Genomic DNA, 22,961 nt, shown 5'->3' with positions numbered 1-22,961 from the left:
CAGTGTGGAGACCTGCCACAACCAAAGTCCTGGAAAGCGGACATTTAAAGAGGCTAGGGTTGTGTTCCCTGAGGAAGTGAAGACCAGGGTCTTAATTCTTCACAAGTGAAAATGTTTCTAAGTCAGAGGACAGAAATTGGCTGCACTCCATTGGGAATAGGAGGAGGACATGTGTCTAAATGACAGTAGGAAAACTTAAAACTGAAGTTAAGAAGTTTCTGACAGTTAGGGCTGTGACCCAGAAAACACATTGCCAGCATGGCCTATGGACACTCCTCCTCTGGAGAATTTAAAGCGAAGGGTGGACAGCTGTTCTGGAGATGTTTTCAGCATGGTTCCTCTGGGCAGCAGGGCTGGCCCCATCTAAATGGTCTTTTGAGGTCCCACTCTCATTCCAGAATCATGTATTATTTTATTGCATCTACTGTAGATTGACCCAAAAGCATGTGGTAAACAGTGTCTGTTGTAAACTTGAGGCTGGCTGGTTTCTGGGGTTAGGATGGATCTGGGAACCATCTTATTCCAGAGAACATCTTTTCTGTCCTTGAGCCAAATCTTACTTCCTTTGAGTCTTGGATTTGTCCTCCCAGGTTACTGGTGCTCTTTGGACCCTTTTTCTTTCTAAAAGAAACAAAAAGGCCAGCACAGGAGGCAGTGGGTTTAGTGATGGCAGTGGAAATGAAGATCAGAGCATTTATGGAGCGTCTACTGTGTCCCTGTTCATATGCAAAGCACCTTACAAGGCTCTTTCCATTTCCTCCTCCTCACGACCCTATGCAGTATTGCTGTTATTATATCCATTTCACAGATGGGAAGACTGAGGCTTTAAAAGACGAGCGAACATTAGGATTCCAGCCCAGATGAGAGGCGAGTTTCTGGCGATTTTACTCAGTCCAATCAGGGCTCAGATCTTACTTCCATTGCTCTCTAGCAGTGGTCTGGGACACAGGACTTCAATTCTCTGAGCCTCTGTTTCCTTTCTGGTAAAAATGGAGAACATAATACTTAATTCACAGGGAAGATTACGGAAGGCAACAAAGCCGCCAGTGTGATATCTGGCCCCCAGAGGTGCTCAGGGCACAACAGTTCTCTTGCCACTACTCTTCCTCTCCCCATCTCTGGGCTTTTCCTGGCCGAAGCCATTCCTTCATGATGTCCTGCTTGTACTCAGTCCTCTCTCAGTGACAGGCAGGGACGTTTTGCAGCTCAGTGTCCCTCTGACTGATGTCTACTGCTAATTCCTTAAATTTACATATCATCTTTCTTCCCTTGAGCTCATAGCACTTAACAGACAAGTGGGGCACAAATGATTTCACTAAGTGAAATTCAGAGGCCTGCTTGTCTTGAGATTCCGCAAACTAGTGGATTAGCTCAGATGTCAGCGCTGAATTATGATCCTTCAGCTGCTCGTGCTTGGCATGCCACCAGCATTAACTCCCTGGTCTTCCAGTGGTCCTTTAAATCATGCACAGTGATTATCATTTTATTGTGAGAGAGAGAGAAGAGAGGAGAGGAAAGGGAGGGAGAGAGGAGGGAGCCAGCTCAGGTACCCGGGAGAGGCATTCTGTGAAACCTTTGGCCTCCTCGTACCTGAAGTTTTAGCAACAGGATGGGTAAATAAAACAGACCGGATAAAATCCAGCCAGCCCGGCTCTTTACACCTCCACACACATCTTACTGACTAAATTCTAACCATTATGCTATGATTCCCCTGCTGCTTAAGAATGTAAATTCACACAAGTGACAGTATTTCTGCCAAGCAATTTTCAGGCAGCCAGTAGGTCTTATTTGTGAAACTGTGAAGGAAGAAGGCTGCATAATAAGTCTCTGAAATCTGGTTTCCTTTATATACGAGTGGAAACAGTAAAGGCTAGGAAATGACTGGAGCATGGGAGCGTTTGGGGGGGTTCCCACTGGTAGCTCAGTGGACTGGATGCCTCCACGGGTCACCCTGTTTTGGGATCTGCCTATTGACTGTAGGTATATTCACTTTGCAAAAGCTATTGTACCTTTTTCTTTACACATACTCACATTTCAGTATAAATGTTCCATAATAAAAAGTAGAGCATCTCAAAAAAAATCACCTCACCTTTGAAAAAGGCTGTTGACTCAGTAGGATGGGAGGGAACTGTGAGAAGATTATATGAACCTGAGAGGCCAGGTGATTCCCCCTCTGTTATTGTTTCCAATGGGCAGCCTCACTGCATTCTTTATCCATGTGTTTGTCATTCATTCATTCATGGGAACAAAATTTTCCCGAGTGGTGGCATATATTTGTCACTATCTAGGGGCAGGGAGAAGAAGCATTATTAACCCTTCTATGTGTAAGGCCAGGACCTTACATCTAACCAGGGCAATAGGAAAGACACACACCAAACAGTTAAATTACAGTACAAGGCAGTGGGTGTTTACCCGCTGAAACGCATGGAAAATGGCCTCCGGTCTTTTTTAAAACAAGGTAAAATCAGTGGTGTGGTCAGTAGATGCTCGAGTTGTTGAGAGAAGAGAGGAATTAATGTTGAAATGTGCCAGAATGGTTAGGAGAAGAACTAGCAACAGGGGGGTGGGATGGGGGTCGGGGAGCAGAGAATTACAGGTAAATGGAGGAAAGGCAACAGCCCTCAGCAGAGAAGCCAGTTTGCCTTGAATAGCATGTGATTGATTACACGGACTGGGGACAAGGTATTGGGGTCACAGCTGAAGTGAAGGGCCTACTGCCTGAATGTGGGGAAACCTGAAGTCAAGTCCAGCTCTGCTACTCACTAGCCTCTCTCCCTTGGAAAGTCACTTGAACCTTTCTGAGCCTCAGTTTCTGCATCTTGTGCAAAATAAGTGTAGTAAGACCTAGCTCACAAGCATATAGCAATGATTAAATTATGAATGCATATCAACATGCTTTGTAACCTGTAAAGCATTATGCAAATATGACTTATAATTATTACCATTAATAGTGGCAGCGGGGCTTCCCCGGTGGCGCAGTGGTTGAGAGTCCGCCTGCCGATGCAGGGACACGGGTTCGTGCCCCGGTCCGGGAAGATCCCACATGCTGCAGAGCGGCTGGGCCCGTGAGCCATGGCCGCTGAGCCTGCGCGTCCGGAGCCTGTGCTCCGCAACGGGAGAGGCCACAGCAGGGAGAGGCCCGCGTACCGCAAAAAAAAAAAAAAAAAAATAGTGGCAGTAATGAGACCTGATAGGAGAAGCGCAGGTTCAGAAGTTCTTTGCGTGTCTGCTTGTGGCACCGGTGTCTCCGCCCTCAGCAGATCACCATCATCAAAGTTCTCTGCTCCAGACAGCTGCCTACGTATCTGTGCTGACTTTGGCCTTGAAGAGGTCCCGTGTTGTGGGACATTAGACCAACGTGGCTCTGGATGGTTAAGGAGTCCCAAACTGGAATCCGAACTATGCATCCCCGAGCTGGTCTAATTTGACTTCAGGGGAGGGTAGCTTGTAGAGCAATAACCCTGGAGAATCTAACCAGAAGGGACTTAGGGGAGACGGGGAGGAGGGAGAGGCGTGGCCAGGACAGGAGAGGAAAGCGCTGTTTCTGGGCCACTGATGACTGTCACAGGCTCCGCTCTCACTAGAAAGATGCTGTCAGCAGGAATAACAGCAAACCGGTGGTCCAGGAGTACCCTGCTGATTCAGGGCTCTGGAGTGCCCGCCTGTCCTGCCCTGATAAGCCCAGGATGTTCACAGTCCCTGTTGAGTAAGAAAGCTCTGTGCCCACGTCTCAGATTAACCTGATCCTGAGGTGTCTGATATGCTGGGTATGTGGTGCAAAAGTGCCCCTGCCATCTTGCAGAAGTGTTCAGCTTAAGATGTTTCAGGGCCCAAAGGAGGCCGTGAGATTTTCTCCTCAGATGCCATCCTGCTCTCCGTGCAAGTGGCCGGAATGCTCCCGCACGAGCTGGATTTGCTGGTGCGGGTCCCCAGACCTGTGTCTGCAAGGCATGGGGTGTGCCGGCAGGAACGGGAGCTCGGCCTCCCACACAGTACCTGATGCATCTAAAAGCTAATCGGCCAAAAGACACGCTCTTCAAACATTTGGATGGGTGAAACCTTCATTTCCCAATATGTGTATGTTCTCTGCTAAACACTTAGCCTTTGTTAGTGATGATGACAGCACTTGTTTTCATTGGGGCTGTGTTTGCCTCTGACTCTCTAAGGAAGGCCGAGCTCAGGCCTCCCCAGGCTGGTCAGGGAAGGGATTGGGGTCTCAGGCCCCCTGAATCACCCCTGTGCTGCCACCTTTCCCTGTTCTGCTTGAACAGGGATGTGAGTCTTCCGAGTTGCAGTTACTAGAGCCCAGACACCATCCAGTAGCACCGTGGGAGACAGAAGCTTTTAAATGTCTTCCATTTGGACAGTGCCCAGCCAAGATGATAAAGGCTTGAATCATAAACCACCTGGCCAGAAACATCCTCTAGTCTAGCAGCCATTTCATCCCTTTATCATCCAGTTCATTAGAGTGCACTGGCCCTTTGGGTAAGCCGATGATGAGTAAAACGTAGGTCTGGCCTCTCAGAATCTAGGAGGGAAAGACAAGTACAAATACAACCAGCCAAGACCTACGGCCAGCGGCGCCGGGTGCCATATGTCAAAGGCACAAAAGAAGTGACGCAGGGAAATAGGCAGGAGGGACCTTCTTGACGTAAAGACTCAAGAAAGGGCTTCAAGAGGATTCAGCATTTGAGTCTGGGCTCCGGAGTCCTAAGAAAGGGACACAGGGCCTGGAGAACTAGTTCATAAATAAACAAAGACACCCAAACTCTGCCCCAGCTTCCCCCCCGGAGGGACCACAACTGCAACTGGTGTCTTTCGCAAGCATTTACCAGGACCCCCTGTTTGGGTTTGTTTCCCCCCAGATGACAGGAATTTCTTGCGGCTGCAGAGTGATGGCGGGAGAGAGGGCCAGTACGCGCGGCTCATCAGCCCCCCCGTCCACCTGCCGCGGAGCCCCGTGTGCATGGAGTTCCAGTACCAAGCCACGGGAGGCCGCGGGGTGGCGCTGCAGGTAGTGCGCGAAGCCAGCCAGGAGAGCAAGCTCCTCTGGGTCATCCGCGAGGACCAGGGCGGCGAGTGGAAACACGGGCGGATCATCTTGCCTAGCTACGACATGGAGTACCAGGTGGGGTGGCGACGGGAGACCGTTGCGGAGATCCGAGGGAATCGTTGTGATCTGTGTTTCAATATTTCAAAGGGCCGTGCCCATTCATCTTTAGGGAACGCGGTTAAGCGCCGCTGTTTTCATTGTGTTTCTCACGTTGCCATGGCAACTAAATGACACTCTTATTTGTTATTCAGAATGTGCCTATCTCTACACGCAGACTTGGTTCTTTGTTTCTCCTATCGCCTTTTATATTGCTGAAACCTTCTCCAACAAATGTTTCTTCTCTCCATTTTATTTTAGATGGCTATCAGGTAGGCTGACAAAGGGACGCCAGAAGCCAGGGAAATAGACACAAACAAACCGTCCACACACAAGGGAAGAAGCCTGTGGAGCCCCTCAGACTCCGAGGAGGAGGAGAGGGCAACAGCCTCCCACCCCTGTCCCAGCAAGTGTGAACACGGGAAGGGGAGGGTCGCTGTTGGTGCTCAGTGGCCAGCAGAGCAGAGAGACTCCTAAGTGAGTGGTATCTCTCCCAGCAGCTCCAGGGGTTGAGTTCTATTATCTCTGCCCCACAGAGCAAGAGCCCCAGGCACAGATGGGTATGCACAGCTGGGGCTGAAACTTGGGTAGGAGTAGGCATACTGTGGAAGGGGTGACTGAGAACCAGCCAAAGCATTAACCTCCTCCTCCCCAGACGAGAAGCAGCAACAGATGGCTGGTGAGGCAGCCAACTGCTCGCTCAGCTTGCCAGAGGACATGTGCTCGTTTGCAGAGGGAGCCTGGGGAGGGCGAGAATGAGGGCGGAATGGAGACCACAGAGCAGAGGGGCTCCTGTGTGCTGCCTGCAGTCACTCTCGAGCTTGTAAGGCAGCCTGAGTCCCTCTCCCCGCACCACCACCTGCCTTCCCACTTATAAACCTCAGTGTATGGTGTTGCGAGTACCTGTTGGCATTTTTGTCTCGCCCACTAAACGGTGAGATTTCCTGGTCAGAGGGTCTTCTCTTATTAGGCTTTGTAACTGTCATGGTGCCTGGCACGTAGTAGGTGCTCAGTAAACTAGTGGTGAAGGAAAATCACTTCCCTTCTCGTTGTAATAATGGAGCCATAGGACAGTGTTACACCCCCCCCAAGGTGACACAAACGTGTATACTACATTTCTCACCTTACCCCCACCTGCTCGTGTCCTCTGAGTTTCCAAATACCTGGATTGGGCATTTGAAAGATTTATGAGAAAAAATATCAAAAATGGCTAGGGAAATTTCAATTCTCCATTAAACGTGCTCTGACTGTGGTCCTTCTAGTCAATACATTCTGGTTACTGGACAACAATATCCATCACGTTGTTATATATGTATTTTTTAATCACCTCAAATATGCATTTGATTTGAACCAACTCTTTTTAAATTAAGATTTCAAGCACCATAGCCATGTGGCCAACAGATGTGTACCAGGTGCAGTAACGCGCACAGACACGCACGCGCACACACACACACACATACACATACATTTTAAGCTGCAGTTAACAGAAAATTGGAAATCTTTGCACTGTTTGGACGAGGAAGCTCAGTTAACCACGGCTCTTTTTCTTCTGGCTTCTAGATTGTGTTCGAGGGAGTTATAGGAAAAGGACGTTCGGGAGAAATTGCCATTGATGACATTCGGATAAGCACCGATGTCCCGCTGGAGAACTGTATGGGTACGTGAATATCTGTCTCTTTATGGCTCTTCCAAGGGCTGGGATGTACAAGAAGAGACAGCACATCGTTTTCAAACACAGCTGTTACCCAGTGGGTGGGGCGGCTCCAGTCTGTGAGGTAGGCGAGGTGTGAGTGCAGTTATAGCTTGGGCTGCATTCAGGACGGGAGAGGGGTGAGATGAGGTGAAGTCTTATATCCCCGTTCCCATTCAGAAATAGACACGCACTAAGTATATGAAGATTCAGGGTGCCAAGACCCCATCATCAGACTCCAGCTTTTAGCAAAGAAAATGCTAGAGGGCGAGAGCAACTGTCAGTCAGAATTACATGATGGAAAGGTTTGATGGATTTAATGGAAGCCTTCACTGGTGAGCAAAAATAGTACATATGTTATATCAGAGTGATAACACAATTACCCAAGTAGCTCTTTTACATGAATGAATTGCAGGGCAAGCTATGGCATGTGAAGTAAGAGTTTAGATTTTGCTTTGAGGCTCATATCTCTAATGCCCAAGATGCCAAAGTTGTAAGATTAAACATTGCATGCCTGGTGACCAGCATAGGAAGGACACTGTCACCTTGGACAGAAGTACTGAGCAGCCAGCCCACCTGAGATGCACACATTTTACCTAGTTCACCGCCACGGGCCCATCAGAGCCATGGACATTCCCCAAAGCAAGAGGAAATCCTGAGAAGGAACGAGACCTACTTTCAGTCTGCAGAGTAACTATAATAACTCACCAAGTGCTTTTCTTGGCACGTGGGTCCCAGGTGTGTGTGTGCCTGATGATGTCAGAGCACCTGGGACCACCCTAGTCTCTTCAGGCAATTCTCGGGGCCTCAGGCATCTAAAAGTAATCCAGGCTCTGAGAAAGTAATCAGTGGTAAGTGACTGATTACAATGCTTCAGGGACCCATTACTCTATAAAGGACTTTTTGTTCCAAAGCAACTTTGAGAATCTTTTCCCCACCTACCCGGCCCCCATGATGATGATGTGTTAGACATGGTCTAGAGCATGTGGAGGACATGGGATACTTTCCGTGGGATAGTATAAAAAAGCTTGATGAAATTCATCTTCATCATACCCTTTGTTCACCCTATTTCTTCCCCTTATCTAACTCACATTTTTTTCTGTTTTTTTTCCAGAACCCATCTCAGCTTTTGCAGGTGAGAGTTTTAAAGGTAAAAAGAGTTCTTTTTAAATTTCTGCATGCCTTTTCCTTCCCCCCATGTGATATGAATTTGGTGGAGGCGGTAAGCCTCCAAATTTGACAAAGCTCACAAGAGAAAATAGATGCCACACCTCCTCACCGCTAGATGGCGCCAACAACACCTGTAGATGCAGGGAAAGGGGGATTGAGATCCTCACTGTCTCTTCTTTAATTAAAGTTTAGAAACCTGTAATAGAGACAAATAGGTTACAGATAAACCTTTCAGCCTTGCACTGTCCAACGGAGAGCAATGAGGCTGAACATGCATGAGTGGTGAGAAAGGAGAGGCTGTGGGGAGACTGAACAACAGAAAGAGTCAGTAGTAAATTAAAAGTGAAATGAGGTGGCAAGGATTTATTTTCGCCTGAAGATGGTTTCTTTCCAGTCACAGGGTACCAAGGCAGCGGTCTCAATTAACCCTCCGTGAGGGACACTGGTGGGCAGTTTTGTGAGGGAAGAAAGTTAGGGGAAACACACAAGGAATGATAATCCAGAGGGGGGAAAGTTGCAAAACTCAGGAGCTGGTGTCTGATTAAGGGAGGAAGGAGGCTCATTCGGTGACTGGAGTTAGAGCCCTTGAAATACAAGACGGAAGACCAGAAAAGGGCATTTTATCCCTAATAAGGTAAATAGGGAGCAGGGCAAAGAAAGGAATGTGGGATGCTTGCCTTATCCAGGGAGGGAAGAAAGACCTCCAAACTTGGGGATGCTAATGTCTGTGCTGTTTACTGCAGTGGATTTCACATTTCACCCTCTTTGCAGTCCTCTTGGTTGACACGGCTAACATGTCCACCCGGGTTCCAATGCTAAGCATTTGGAAGCCACTCTATAAATGCTTCACTTGAGTTGGCTGCGGGGGAAAGCGCACTCAGAGACACTCACCCTCACCTAAGGACGGACCCTGTTTTATGCAAACCGTTGTGAGGGTTTCGGTGCCCTGTTTGTATTGGCTGGCCTTAACCCCACAGGTGACAGCATTTCAGAGGTAACGGAAGTCATTTTTGTGTCTGAAGTCTAGGCTTATTATCTTCACTCTCAGTAACGTGTCCAGCTCCTGGCTGGAGAGAGATGACTTCCTGGGGTGCCACCTAGATGTGCTCTCTGACTCCAAATCATCTCACCCAGTTTGCCACTCCTCAGCCACAGCCCTGAGACAGTAGCTGAGGAAGAGGACAGCACAGGGCACGGCAGACCTACCTACGGAGAATATCCTTCCTTTCTTTGTCACCTTTCCTTGCCTCCGAAACCCCACCCTCACTCCCTCCCGCTGCACATTTTAAAGTATTAAGGGTATTCATGTGCATTTGTTGGTGCTCCTTGGGTGTGAGATTTATGTTAATGTGAATCTAAAAGTATTGGAAGGAAAGCTGAGATCAAAACCGAACGGCTTGGAGTACAGTTGAATTCAAGTTCTAACTTTCGGGACCCAAGGTAATGTTGACGCTCGGGCAGTGAAACTTGCTTATGTTGTTTCACATGATTTTGACTGATTGTTGAGACTCAAAGCTCCGAGGAAAGGCTGGCTACAGACTTACAGCCCCTGCTGCAGACACTGTGCTGTGTGAGCACACATGTCTGGGTCCATGAATGACACGTACGGTGGCTAAGCACTTTGCTTCTGTAAGAGAATAAACAAACCAGGGCACATGTGCTGTCCCGGAGGCTGTGTTTACCATGAACGTCACAGGCCAGTCATGTTCTCTTGTAAAAAATATATATATAAATAAAACAGCCTCAGAGCCGCCGTGCTCATTTAGCCAAAATAAACACAGGGCTTAGGGACTCGAAGGTAAGAATTTCCAGTGCGCTCCCGATGGGCTGCTTTGGGGGTTAAGCAGAGGCAGCCCACGAGTGGCATGGATTGGCCCACGGCTGTTGTCTTGAGAGATAACGAACATCTTTGGAAGGAGGAAACCAAGCTGTGGGGAGCAGGGACTTGGCTAAGGAGTCAAGAGCAGGATAGGAGTTGAGGATGGACAGGCTCAATTACATCGGCAAGTTTTACATGGAACTCTGACTTGGTAGCCAGATGAACCCAGGGCCAGGGAGGATTCTATTGGGTTGAGGCCCCTCTGACCTCAGCAGGCACCTCTGAATTTTGACTCGAGCGAAGCCTTCCATTTGGGAGAGGAAAGCGGACCATTCGCTCTATCTACTCACTTCTCCTGGTCAGGGCAACAGCAGCCCTCTCTTGCTGGGGGTGTGGATTCCTTGGGGCTGAAACCAGGCTCTCACTCAAAAAGAGAAACAGAGAAATCAGGTTTGGGCAAGCAGGCTCTGGAAAGTTGATGGTGAAACAGTATTAACAACAGGCGTATATATTGTTAGTATGTTTTTTTGAATCGGGGTTGTTTTTCTTTTCCATTATATATTAAACACGAGACAGAAGCAATCTTACTCTTTAGGAGAGATCTATGTGTACCAGGTAAATCTTTAAGGAAATGCAACAAAAGTGGCCTCTGGACCAGGGCTTATTAGTCTTGATCTTTTATATTTTGAAATGTCTTTCATTTTCTGCCTCTTACTCATTTCTTGCCATAGAACATTTTCTTTTAATTCAAATCGCCTTTTGTCTTCTGCTTGGGGTGCATACTTTGATTGCATACCGGGGTATGAGTCAGTAGTGAGGAGAAGCAAGCCACGGAGAAAAAGAGAGCCATGTAGAGAAGGGGCGAGGAGGAGAGAGTGAATAAGCTGTGTTGTCATGTGATGTTTAAAGAGACTTTTTTTGCTGTTGTTCTAAACAATGTAGCCTGGGTGCGCTTTTCTTTTTTCGCTCTTTCTTTTCTTTTTTAAAAGCACTGGCTATAGACAAAGTGCCGTCATGTATCTTGTTCTAGAATTTGAGCTTTTACAAATGAAAAACTGTGTGTAAGGGTCGGGGGATGGGGGAAAACCGAAAAGGGGTGTAATTAAGGTGATGGATTATTTTTTCTTAAACAACACTTTCTTCTTTCAATAAAAGTAAAAAGAGCAATGAGGAAGCCAGTAAAAATATATAAAGTCCATAATCAGAGTTCTGTAGTTGTTAACCAGCCAGTTATTTTTAGCAGGTCACAGTGGAAGCAAGAGTTCTTATTCATGTTAGAGGCTGTGGGCTTTGAACAAAGCTAGAGCAAAGAGACAGAGTCTGGTACCCTACCTGTCAGAGACCCATGGAAATCCCAGGCACGGGGTGGGGTGGGTGGGCAGTGAGACTGAAGGATTCAGAAGTGCTGTGTCTACCACTGATGGCTGCTAAAAGGAACATCAGTAGCTCCTGTTCAAGCCCGTGAACTTGGGTTTTATGCCTCAGACCAGTTCTGAGGGCTGTCGGGCCCATCCCTTGGGTCTCACCTTGTGCAGTCCTCGGCAGTTTTCAACCAGGTAAAACCAGGAGAAAGTGGACAGCACAGGCTATCTCCTGGGCATAGAGGGGGCCCATTTTGAGCTAATGACAGAGCTGGCTGGGGGTTGACCCTATGCATCAGGTTTTCAGTTCTGTTTATTTGGTACCAACCGGCCCACCTCCGCCGTTTCCCACCCCGATCTCTCTGTCCCCACCCTCATCCCCCCTCGATCTACCAGTCGGCTGCCTCCCGAAGCTTTGTCCCCCAGTGTGATGAGCCACATCCCAGGGCACAGGACGTGGGGTTGGCCTCAAATTCCCTCTTTCTTTGGCTCTCTCGACGAGAAGCACTTGCGAAACACAGTGAGGGTTAATCGGCGTTCCTGCAGTAATCCTCTGATGAAAGGCGGAGAAGTATTCCTAAACCCTGCCAGGGCTCCAGATAGGCAGCTGTGGGGTGTGACTCCTTCTCCTTGGCCGCCTCCCCCTGACGTGCACAGCTGCCAGATCAGGGCTAGGTGTTGCTGAGCCGGGGAGCCTGGAGATGAGAAGTGTGTGACCTGCTCACTGCCTGGCTGTGGCTGCTCGCCTGAGGGGACGCCAAGGCATCCTTTGTGAGATTCAAGTCACAGAAGCCTGACGCGCTCCCTCCCCCCGCACGTTTACCATTCATCTAAACAGCTGCCAACGTCAGTTTCTCTAAGGGGAGAAGGAATTTCTTTTCGCTGACTTTTCCTCTCTCCGGGAACAGGAAGGACGAGCCTTAGTTTAAAAGAAGTAGCCTCTGCATAGCACAGGGAGATCAGCTCGGTGCTCAGTGACCACCTAGAGGGGTGGGATAGGGAGAGTGGGAGGGAGACGCAAGAGGGAGGGGATATGGGGGTGTATGTATATATGTATAGCTGACTCACTTTGTTATACAGCAGAAACTAACACACCATTGTAAAGCAATTATACTCCAATGAAGATGTTAAAAATAAAGAAATAAATAAAAGAAGTAGCCTAAGTGCCACCAAAGAGCGGACAAGTGTCTGAGACTTCAGCCAGCCACAGGTCTGAGTTTAGGGGGGTTTAGACAGATGTGGGAGACCACCAGCTCTCCTGCTAACCTAGTGGAAACCTTCTTCCAGTGATCCCCACATACAAGTGCAAGGCAACCCAGAAGAGTCATTTCACAGGGAAATTTTGCACTTCTGCATTCTTCTTCCCAACAGATCAGTGGGCGTGACCACATTCTTCGACTCTCTTCTGTAAACTTTTCTAGAGGAGCCAGGCTTCTCTTTTGTTTGTTTAATCTCACAAATTACATAAGCCTTTCATCTGAAATGCCCCTTCACCAGCTCTTCGTTTTCAACCTATGCATAAAAGACTGCAGACAGGCCAGGCCGGAAACAGTTCTGATTTGAAATGAGCCTTTTGGTTTTTTCCCCTCTGAGAGAGATGATTTACCTTTGATATCTTTCGAAACATTTCTTTTGGAAACTTGGGTGACTCCTCCAGGTCCAGAGGACATGTCATAAACTTAGCTGTAGGAGATGCTGTATCTTTTCGGTGATTCAGTGAGAACTCGACTGAGACAGTCCTCAGACCGCTTCCAACAGAAGTAAGAGGCAGAAAGGGGGAGGGCTGCTTCGTGTTCCATCCCTATGTGGTTAGAACAGGGGTCTGCACGCTTTTTCTATAAAAGGACAGATGGTAAATATGTTGGGCTTTATGACACTCTGTGTCGCCACTACGCGCTGCCACTGTAGCACAAAGCAGCCAGAAGCCATATGTAATGAGGGTGGCCGTGTTCCAAGACGTGCAGAAATAGGCAGTGAGCCAGATTTGGTTATCTGACCTCTGGGTTGCAGCACGGGCGGAGGATTTGGTCCACGTGCTTCCCGTCCTGACCCTGCCACTTCCCAGCGGTGTGAGCTTCCTCTGAGGGCTCTGGGCCATCTCTATAGGGTTTCACTGTGTGCTGCCCCCCGCCCTCCTCCTCAGTTTTCCTACAGGTAGAACTGGGAGAAAAATCACTTATCCTCTCAGGTTCTCAGCTCTCCCATCTGAAAGTCATGAAGAATAAAGATGATTCACCATATAGCCCAATGCCCAGCACCCCGGAAGTGTCCATTCATTATAGTTGTAGTTATGGTCACATTTCCCAATTGCTTATTAATTCTGTAACCCTATTTGCACAACAGGAATGGAAGAAAGCTACCGACAGTGTCATTTTTCCCCATATTTTCCTTCCATGCATGGCTTCTTAGAATTTGTTTCTCAAACTTCAAATTCTCCACCTTCACATTACCGCTTTCTCCAGGGGGCTCAGAACTTTACAGGTGGAAGCCTGCTCAACCTTGCAAATACACTTGGGGTTACTGACTATTTAAATTTTTGTTTCTCATTATCTCACACGATGAGAAAACTTTATGGAAAATTAGAAGGTAGAAATTAATGAAAAATAGAAGAGGCATTGAAAGCATTTTTCAGTTGGGGGAAAACAAGGTATGTGAGTAAGTGAGGGACGTTAGAACAATCAGAGGGGACATTCAGGTCCGCACATCACCAGTGCTGGGCAAGGTTGAAGTCACCTGCATTCTTTCTGCCATCCTGGGGGACATGGCCCTGGCTCCTGTGTTGTGAAGCAAAGGCCCAGCCATCCCATATGGCTGAGGGGGGCAAGTGGGGCTAAAATGCAGCCACTCACCAACCTGGGTACCTGGTGCAGGCAGCATCTGCCCAAAGGGGGCACCTTTTTGCAGTTTGTCATAGAAGCATGGTATGAGCTAACAGAATCTAACACTTTCCAAGAATAACTATTCTATGAAGTACCATTAGGTCATCAACCTTTTTTCCAGGAAGTCTGAATGTAGGTCCAAAGTTCATTCCTCCATTCGTCTGTCCACTCATTCATCTAATCACCCACTCATCCACCCACCCACCCATCCATCCACCCATCCATCATCCATCCATCCATCCATCCATCCATCCATCCATCCATCCATCGGACATTCCTGGGATTGCTGCTGTTATCTGGAAAGGCACTTTGAAAGGGGATTTAACCCCTATTGATCTATCACCTTCCTTTTCTCTGGCTAGCAAACCACAGCCTCGTTAGCACACAGCCCCTGGCCACAGAGCCAGGTTCCAAACCAGCGAACCACCAGCCTGTGGGAGCTGAGTCTCTTTAGCTGGAGAATGTCCTAAGAAACTCTGGCCCCCAACTGCAGGTCATCAAAAATTGCCTGAGGGGGGTGAGAGGAGGGCTGTTAGGTGTATCCTCTCTTTTCTGACTCCTTTAACGATAAAAGCACAAATTCATATAGTTTGTTTTCTCATTTCTCCAAACAACTGTCCAAGGAAAAAGTTTAAGGAACCAATGTGATGTCCACCAAATGGCTTTTGTCACTAAAATTTTCTACATGGTAATCATTTCTGGGGAAGAGAGTGTTAGCGGGAAAGGGGACGAGGGCTTCATAATAAAGTGGAGTTTGTCTTCCAAAGCAGAGCAGAACTTGAGGCAAGGGGTCTCTCTCTGATTCTGAATCTGTAATCCACACAATGCGATTTCTTCTTCTCCAGCGGGTCCCCTAGATCCTCCCCACCGTGCCCCACCTTTGTCTCTATCATAAGCCACACTTTAGGAGTCACATGAAGGCCCCCGCCCCGGCGCGTTGAGCCCTAGGGGATGTATTTAATGTTGAGAACCAGCATTTTGGCTGAGGGAAAGCAAACCTTTGAACTGAGACTATGCGGTGTTGGTGGGAACGTGAGCAGTTGTGACTGTTTTCTGCTTGACAAAAAGTTGTGCTCCTGCTTTGTGGTCTAGTCAGGTGTTTCAGAGGGGAAAGTTAATCCCTGTGGATGTACCGCCTTCCTTTCCTCTCACAGTGAGCTGCAGCCTTATTAGAGAATGGGTTTCACCGTGGAGCCAAATCGAAATCAGAGGCAGACCGAGGACACCCTCTGGGGAGAAGCGGTGGCACAGAGGAACTTGGAACCCATCCCTGCACACTTTGTTGTTGCTCGTGCATTCTTCTGAGGCCACATGAAAATCCAATGGCAGGATGGTTGCCAGGCAGCAGATACTCTGGGTGACCTGAATAATGAGTTGACACCAGTTCCTTGTGACTCACGAGCTGGCCATTTCAAGGAGCCATTTTCAGTGCCTTGCTTTCTCTTTCTGTTTCTGTGCATAATTTTCAATATGGTCACAGAGAGAGAGAGAGAGGGAAGGAGGGAAGGAGGAAAGGAGGAAGGGAGCTTTCTCAGCTACAGTAATGAAATGATTAAAAGATGGAGGGCTTCCCTGGTGGCGCAGTGGTTGAGAGTCCGCCTGCCGATGCAGGGGACACGGGTTCGTGCCCCAGTCCGGAAGATCCCACATGCCGCAGAGCGGCTGGGCCCGTGAGCCATGGCCGCTGAGCCTGCGTGTCCGGAGCCTGAGCTCCACAACAGGAGAGGCCACAACAGTGAGAGGCCCGCGTACCGCAAAAAAAAAAAAAAAAAAAAAAAAAAAAAGATGGAAATGGTCTGGGAATAAACAAACGTAGAGTAGCGGGTAATGAAGAAGACAATGTAGAAAGGTGATCCTGGGATTCTGGGATCCTTTCCACCCCAGGGGCTGTGCCTGCGGCTGCCAGAGTGTATGCTGGGTGACACATCCTTGTCACAGCTTCTCCAGCCCCGTGGCACTTCTGATGGGCCAAGAGGCACCAATGAGCCCTGTACCTTGGCAGAAGGGGATCCCTAAAACTAGAGGAACCAGTGAGTGTGTAAAAGCTGGGAAGGTGGGCAGGCTCTGAAAGATTTTCCAAGAAAAACGCTCTCATTTTTCTAGCACTTCTGAGAAGACATCAGAAGGTCTGACTCACCCCTCAGCTAGTCCCCAAATCAAAAAGAGGTGCTCTGGGGCTTCCCTGGTGGCGCAGTGGTTGAGAGTCCGCCTGCCGATGCAGGGGACATGGGTTCATGCCCTGGTCCGGGAAGATCCCACATGCCGCAGAGCGGCTGGGCCCGTGAGCCATGGCCGCTGAGGCTGCACGTCGGGAGCCTGTGCTCCACAACGGGAGAGGCCACAACAGTGAGAGGCCCGCGTACCGCAAAAAAAGAAGTCTTCACCTCAGTTCAGTCTTTTAATCACGAGCATTTATGGAAAGCCTTCTTGGTGCATACCCTGAGGTAGAAACCAAGATGAGAGTGAGTTCTTCTGCTTGAGAGCTCCACGTCTCGTGAGGGAGGCATGAAAATATAAATGAGCCTTGTCTGCGTCTTGAGCAGAGATCCACCCACAGAGTAGGACCAACGTTGCACAGAGAGGGGAGCAGCACCTCCCGCCCGTGGCTCCCACCTGGGGTATCGCATGGATGGAGAGGATACATCTTTCTGGCCACCCCTACTTGATGGAGGCAGCTAGGGAGGAATTTTTCATAGGTTAAGCATACATCATTTTTCAGAAGTAAGGATCATGTCTGGTTTTGGCAAGCTCAAAATCTCCTAGTCCCACTCTGGGCCAGATTCTCATCTGATGTAGATGGTTGGGAGAATCAAGTTGTAGCACTGTTTTGCATCAAATGGAACTCTAGCCAGTCGTTCCCCAGAGTTACCCTGGACTTAAATCTACAACATCATCTCCATGGCAACCAGAGGCTAGCCAGTGAATGTGGTTGCCTTCTAAATCCTCTGCTAGCTTCTCTTCCGTCCTCTGTCTTTTCCGCGATTAGAATGATCTCCCTCCCTTTGCTCTCACATACCTACTAGCGTTTTGCACTCACATTTCTTGGTTGCAACTTCCTTCCAATCAGCTTTTTAAATCCTCCATTCAGTTAAAAAAATGAAGATGCACTACTCATTGCTTGACAGTGGTAATTGACCTGTTTAGACAAGACCAGGCTGATTTTCAGTGGGCATGGAAGCTTTGGCAAACCAAAGTGGAATTCCCCTTCAAGTCTAGCCAGCCTAATTAATACATTGTTTGAGAATGCTGGCCAGCCAGACCAAATATTGTATTTCTGCGCATTCAGAGAATCAATGCTATGGAATCCCAGAAGTCATATCAGCATCACTTACTTGCATGTATTCCTCTGTGTGTGTGTGTGTGTGCGCACGTGTGCATGTGTGTGTGACGTGTGTGAATCATAATGCTTCTATATATTATACAGTAATTGTGGTTTAACAGAAAGAAGAAAAGAGTTTTGGAACCACACAGCTCTTGGCTGGTTGAATATCTAACTTCCCACTTACTTGCTGTATAACCATTCATTTAACCTCTCTGAGCCTCTATTTCCTCACCTGTAAAATGGGTCTGACAGTACCTACCTCATAGGGTTGTAAGTAGGAAATAATATCAATCATTGAAAAGTGCTTGGCACACGCTAAATACTCAGTACCATCTTATTCCCCTGTCCCCTTCCCTCTCCACTCCAAAGCATGTGTGTGTGTTTTCTTTTCTTTTCTTTTCTTTTTTTAATTAAATTTGGATTAGTCTGCATGCTCTCAGCCTAGCAACACTCTTCTGTGTCTCTCCACCAGGGGGCACCCTCCTACCGGGGACCGAGCCCACAGTGGACACGGTGCCCGTGCAGCCCATCCCAGCCTACTGGTATTACGTTATGGCCGCCGGGGGCGCTGTGCTGGTGCTGGTCTCCGTCGCGCTGGCCCTGGTGCTCCACTACCACCGGTTCCGCTATGCGGCCAAGAAGACCGATCACTCCATCACCTACAAAACCTCCCACTACACCAACGGGGCCCCTCTGGCGGTGGAGCCCACCCTAACCATTAAACTAGAGCAAGACCGCAGCTCGCACTGCTGAGGGCCGAAGCAAGGACGGCACCCAAAACAAACAAGAAAGACTGCAAACACGTTGCCTCGATTTTGCACTTTTTCCTCCTCGCCTAGTCTCTGTGTGAACGCTCAGACATCTCTCTCTCGGGGCCCAAACCCTGTGCGCTCGTATCCATCCCCACCATTCTCCTTGGGTTCTTTTGTTTGTTTTCCTTTTGTTGATTCCAATGCTGCATCTTGGAATACGAGAAGAGATACACCCCTAAGCACTTCACAACTCAAGGCTCAGCTGGTTTCCTTCCAGAGACTGGTTCCCTGTTTCTTCCCCTTGCCTTATCCCATCCCTCCTCTCGGTGGGCAGTCAGTCTGCCAGGAGACTTGAGGGGAGACCCGGATCTGTGTGTTTGTACATGGTATACATTTGTGCGTGTGACTAGCTCTGTGTGTGCGTGGCTGTGAGAGAGAGACTGGCTCATTGCAGGGGGGGAGTGTGTGGGTGTGTTCAGAGAGAGCCCCCTTTAACTCTTGTGTTACTTCTCTGGGGGTACATGTTCCAGAAAATAATATACTGTACTAGTTTTGTTTACTTGGAGAAGAGATTGAAGTTTTTGTTGCCTTATCTAGCTCTGGCTGGGTTTCTGTTGGCTACCATTGTCATCTCCAGGTACCCAGAAAACTAGAGGCCATGTGAAAAGAAGTGTGGCCCCTCTCATTCCTATCCCCATGCCCAACCCACCTGACCCAAGAGGAAGGTTCCCCCACTGCACTCAGACATGACCCCTTGTCCTGTCTCGGGCGTCTTTGAAGTCACATGACAACAGCCATTGGGTGCATGTGGAACCATCTCTACTTCCAGCACTGAAGCGAATCTGTCTCATGTTGCCTTATAAAAGAGAAGCTCATAATGAATGTTTAGCTTTTATTGGTTAAGTCCAATCTTGGAATAAGTCATAGAGGATAACAAATCTGAGACTGATGTAGGAAAAGCAGTAGCCTGTTGAGAGCACGAGGAGATGGAGGAGAAGGAAGGATGAAATGTTGTCTTTAAGAAACGTCCTCACCCCCTGGGCATTCATTGTGCCCTGCTTAGGATGGGATAGAGTAAGAAGGTTACAAAAACGTATTCTTTGGTGTCATATTGATCATTGTAATAGCATTTGTAAAATGTGGGGGGAAAGGGGTCATTTGCTTTCCTTTCATGGTGTTAATGGGTGCCTGAATGTATAGCCACTAAACTATATGGCTGTTCACCTGACTTATTTGAATATTATGAGAGAATAAAAAGTTATCCGTTTTCTAAAATGTACCAGTGTACTACCCCTTAAAGCGTTCCTGGCATCTGGCAAATACACCCTTATAGGCTGGCCTGGCATTTCCAGATGTTGCTGCATCGTCAGGAGAAGGCATAATGAAGATAAATCCTTTGCTGCCCATTCGTGCTCTCTAAACAATGCAGGGAGAGGGATATTAGAGATAAATTGCCTAATGGTATTGTACAAAGGATAGATTCGATAATGAAGTCAATTTCACTGATAGAAAATGGGTATTTTAACGAGATTCTCAGTGTACTGGGACTCAGCCTTGGGGGTGTTTATTTCTCACCTTCCTGCTAGGAATCCACTGAGGAAGTGTAAGATTCTCTCCAAAGATGGTTGCCTGGGCTGAAAGCCTCCAGGTACCTTCTGAGAACAAAATACTAATGATTTTTTTTTTTTTTTTTTTTTGGCTGCTTGGGAGAGAGAGACTCTTAGCATTCTTCCGGAATATCCACATAGATCTCTCCAACACACACACACACTCACTTTTACATCTGCTTTGTTTCATCCTCCTGAAAGAATGGTGCTCTCCCACTCTTATTCTATTTCAAAGAGCTGGTCTGTCTCAACCACAGCAGCCCTGCCAGGAAAAAAGATGAAAGGCTAGAGCATGAGCTACCTTGAGATTTCAAGAGGTGTCTTACCCCAGCTGAAGATGGAGAAAGAAAGACGGAGTGAGGGAGGAGGGGTGGCAGGATACCATGGATACCTTATGAGGACTTCCATGCCAATCACTGAGGGCTTTTTGTCTCAGGTATCTGTATCCAGTGATGCCTTTGGGGTCAGGCATCCCTTGAAATGATTGACATCCCTATAGGCACCCCATGGAGGCGTGGTGTCAGGATATTCCGAAATTACACCTGGAAAGTCTAGCCAGTGTAGGAACTGTCTGAGTTACCATACACCCTTGAGGATTTCCCTTCTTTAAAAGAAGATGACAACAACCTTGTGAAATTTGCTAAATCTTTATCTGATGCCCCATGTGGCATCATCTTTATGTACATGCTGTCATTGAGAATATGAGACTGCTCCAATCTCTGTGACTCCCATGATGCACTTCAGCTGGGGATGTCACACTTCTCTCTCTGTCTCTCTCTCTCTATGCTCTTGCAGCCCAAGTGACTTTCATAGTATGATCCAGGTACTATGCTAAAAGGGAAGCTCTTCTATTAAATGTCATGCCTTGCAGCTTTTAAAAGCAAAATCTGTATTTCATGGAGGGAGGGAAGGGTCCCTCTCTTCTAAGAAAAATAGACTGGACAGGTGAATGCATGCATGCATGTTTAGAGTTGCTTCTCAGAAGACAAAGAGGTGATAGCAGCTATTAAAAAATTACTGAATGAATGAATTGAAGGTCTAGCTCAGGCTGGTACAGTATTTGCCTTAGTAGAGCTTTCATGTTAACAGCTCCAGGAGGGAAGCCCTTACCTCTGGGTTAAAAATCCCTTCCTTGATATTACACTAGCAATTGCTATCCCCTAATTGCCAGTGAAGGCAGAAAAAAGAATTAAAAGGATCATAGCATTGCCATTGACAAACAGAATGCCGAAAATAAATTGTCTTTTCCTTTGTTTCACATTTTTGGGATTAAAGCCAGAATAGGGTAGGAAATCCAGTAATATTTCTGAGGTTGATACCCCATCTTTAAGAAGACCCTGTCTTTAAAAATGAAACTAGCAGGCAAGTAAACACCTGAATAATCGAAAATTACCAAAGAACAACAACAAAACAAGAAAACTTAAAGATTTTTACTTCCTATTCTTATCCCCTCGCCCTATAACTGTGACATCTCTTGCATTGCTCAGTTGCCTGTGTGTCAAAATAACTTGTGGACGTTGGAAACTATTTGAATGTGTATTGTGTGGAATGTAATAAAGTGATGATATTTTTATACAAACATCTGGGGTTTTTTTTTCACCTTGGCTTGCGAGAACAAAGTTGAAATGTAGGCTGTGAAAGAACTGATGTTTCCAAAGTTTATACATCGCCTTCTGAGCCACAGGGCATTTCTGTGGGAGGTAGGTTCTCCTTGAGGCTGAATGCCAACTTCTCCTTCTTTTATTTTTTATTACTGCTTGTTAGGAGTTTTATCCAATTTGTGCAGCTGAGCCAATTTTTATGATTGGTGTGGGATTTTGCAAAAGTTGCTAAGTGCTAAATTACTCAATGTGATTCTACAAAATTTCTCTTGATGGCAAATCCCCGGAGATTGGACTCTACTTTCAAAGGGCCCCCGGGGGGGCGGGGGGGAATGAGCGAAGCTGAATCATGTACTCAGCTCTGCAGAGACAGATAGCTTCCTTTGGAGAAGGAGTAGTGACATCTTACCCCTTGCCTACCAAATGATTACTTCCAAGGGGATGTCGATCTCCAATTTATGAGCACTTTCCCAGACAAAACGGGAACTTGTAGCATGTTCAGGCTCGAAGATATTCCAGACTTTGGAGCAAGTAAGGAAAATAATTATATGATTACTGTGAACCTGGAAATATCATGGTGGAACATTTTATAAAAGCAACGATTCTATAACAACTTTGAGGAGGGGGACTTGGGGAAACTTACTCAAAAGGCAGAGCTTTTTGATGAGTATTTTTCTTTCGGTTCTCTTTCTTGAGTAGTTAGTGATATAGTTATATAAAATATTTCTATCTGAGGGGTATTAGGGGCAAACAATCTAGGAAAGACAGCCTCCCAGCTACTCAGCGTTTCGAGATGGTGGTCAAAAGAGGTGGTGGAAGAATTTTCCATCACGCCCTATTCGTGGGGTGTATTAGAAGCATTCCATCAACCCAGGAGCCTTCCTCAGAGTCTGAGAACATCCCTAAAGGTCCCAAGAAAAGGGGCTTGTCCAGGAGATCCTATTTCTGTCAGAATCCTGCTTTTCTTCCTTTCTAAACCTAGATCCAGGAAGGAGTACTTCTTAGAGCTATAAACCTGCCCAAGTGGTGCTAAAGGAAACAGGCTTCTGGGTTTTCAGATCTTACAGGAAGTGTTGTCAGTACAGATGGCTCAGTATAGATGTCACTGTCTGTCCTCTGCAGGAGAAAAGAGCAGAATGTCCATGTTTAGAGTATTGTTTGTTCCTCTAATGACAAGCATCATCACCCATTTTGTCTACATAACATTTGGCTATTCTTAAAGCCATTTGTTCCCATTAGCAAAAGATGAAATGAAAGCATCTCAAAAGCATTTATTTCCAGCAAAGAGCCAGGCTCAGTCAACATTTTCACGAGCTGGCCTGGGACCAAATTTGCCAGTGAATTAAATAAGCCATCGCTTATGCTTCGTTAGCATTACTGGTTTGGGAGCCACCTTTGAGAATTTCATCATTGCTTTTCCCACCTTGGTTCTGATCCCAAGGCTTATTCTATGTGCACTCTCTCTTCCCCAAAATAGCAGACTGTCACGATTCTGATCTTAGGTATCAAACACAGCACTGTTATCAGTATGGTATTTCAGACCTAACCCAAGCATCAATGTTACAGAAATTGTATTTCCATGGGTCATAAACACCAGATGTCAAGGCCCAG

General features: G+C 47.3%; 1 protein-coding gene across 8 annotated transcripts in view; it reads left to right on the top strand.

Annotated features, from left to right (window-relative positions):
* NRP2 (neuropilin 2) overlaps nt 1–22,961 on the top strand; it is a 117,487-nt gene that overhangs the window by 76,941 nt on the left and 17,585 nt on the right. The window contains exons 13-16 of one of the 8 annotated variants that reach the window (XM_060106143.1): nt 4,866–5,128; nt 6,710–6,806; nt 7,954–7,974; nt 17,863–21,328. In XM_060106143.1, the coding sequence (XP_059962126.1) occupies nt 4,866–5,128; nt 6,710–6,806; nt 7,954–7,974; nt 17,863–18,143 (662 nt within the window). In that variant the 3' untranslated portion in view covers nt 18,144–21,328. Of the gene's footprint in view, nt 1–4,865; nt 5,129–6,709; nt 6,807–7,953; nt 7,990–9,031; nt 9,758–17,862; nt 21,329–22,961 lie in introns of those variants that run through there. The other 7 variants (XM_060106142.1, XM_060106145.1, XM_060106144.1 and 4 more) reach the window with 7 other exon arrangements.

The sequence above is a fragment of the Mesoplodon densirostris genome, chromosome 8 (assembly GCF_025265405.1).
Source record: "Mesoplodon densirostris isolate mMesDen1 chromosome 8, mMesDen1 primary haplotype, whole genome shotgun sequence".
Classification (NCBI taxonomy): Eukaryota; Metazoa; Chordata; class Mammalia; order Artiodactyla; family Ziphiidae; genus Mesoplodon; species Mesoplodon densirostris.
The sequence above is the reverse complement of the archived record's forward strand: the minus strand, read 5'-3'. Positions and strand labels throughout refer to the sequence as shown.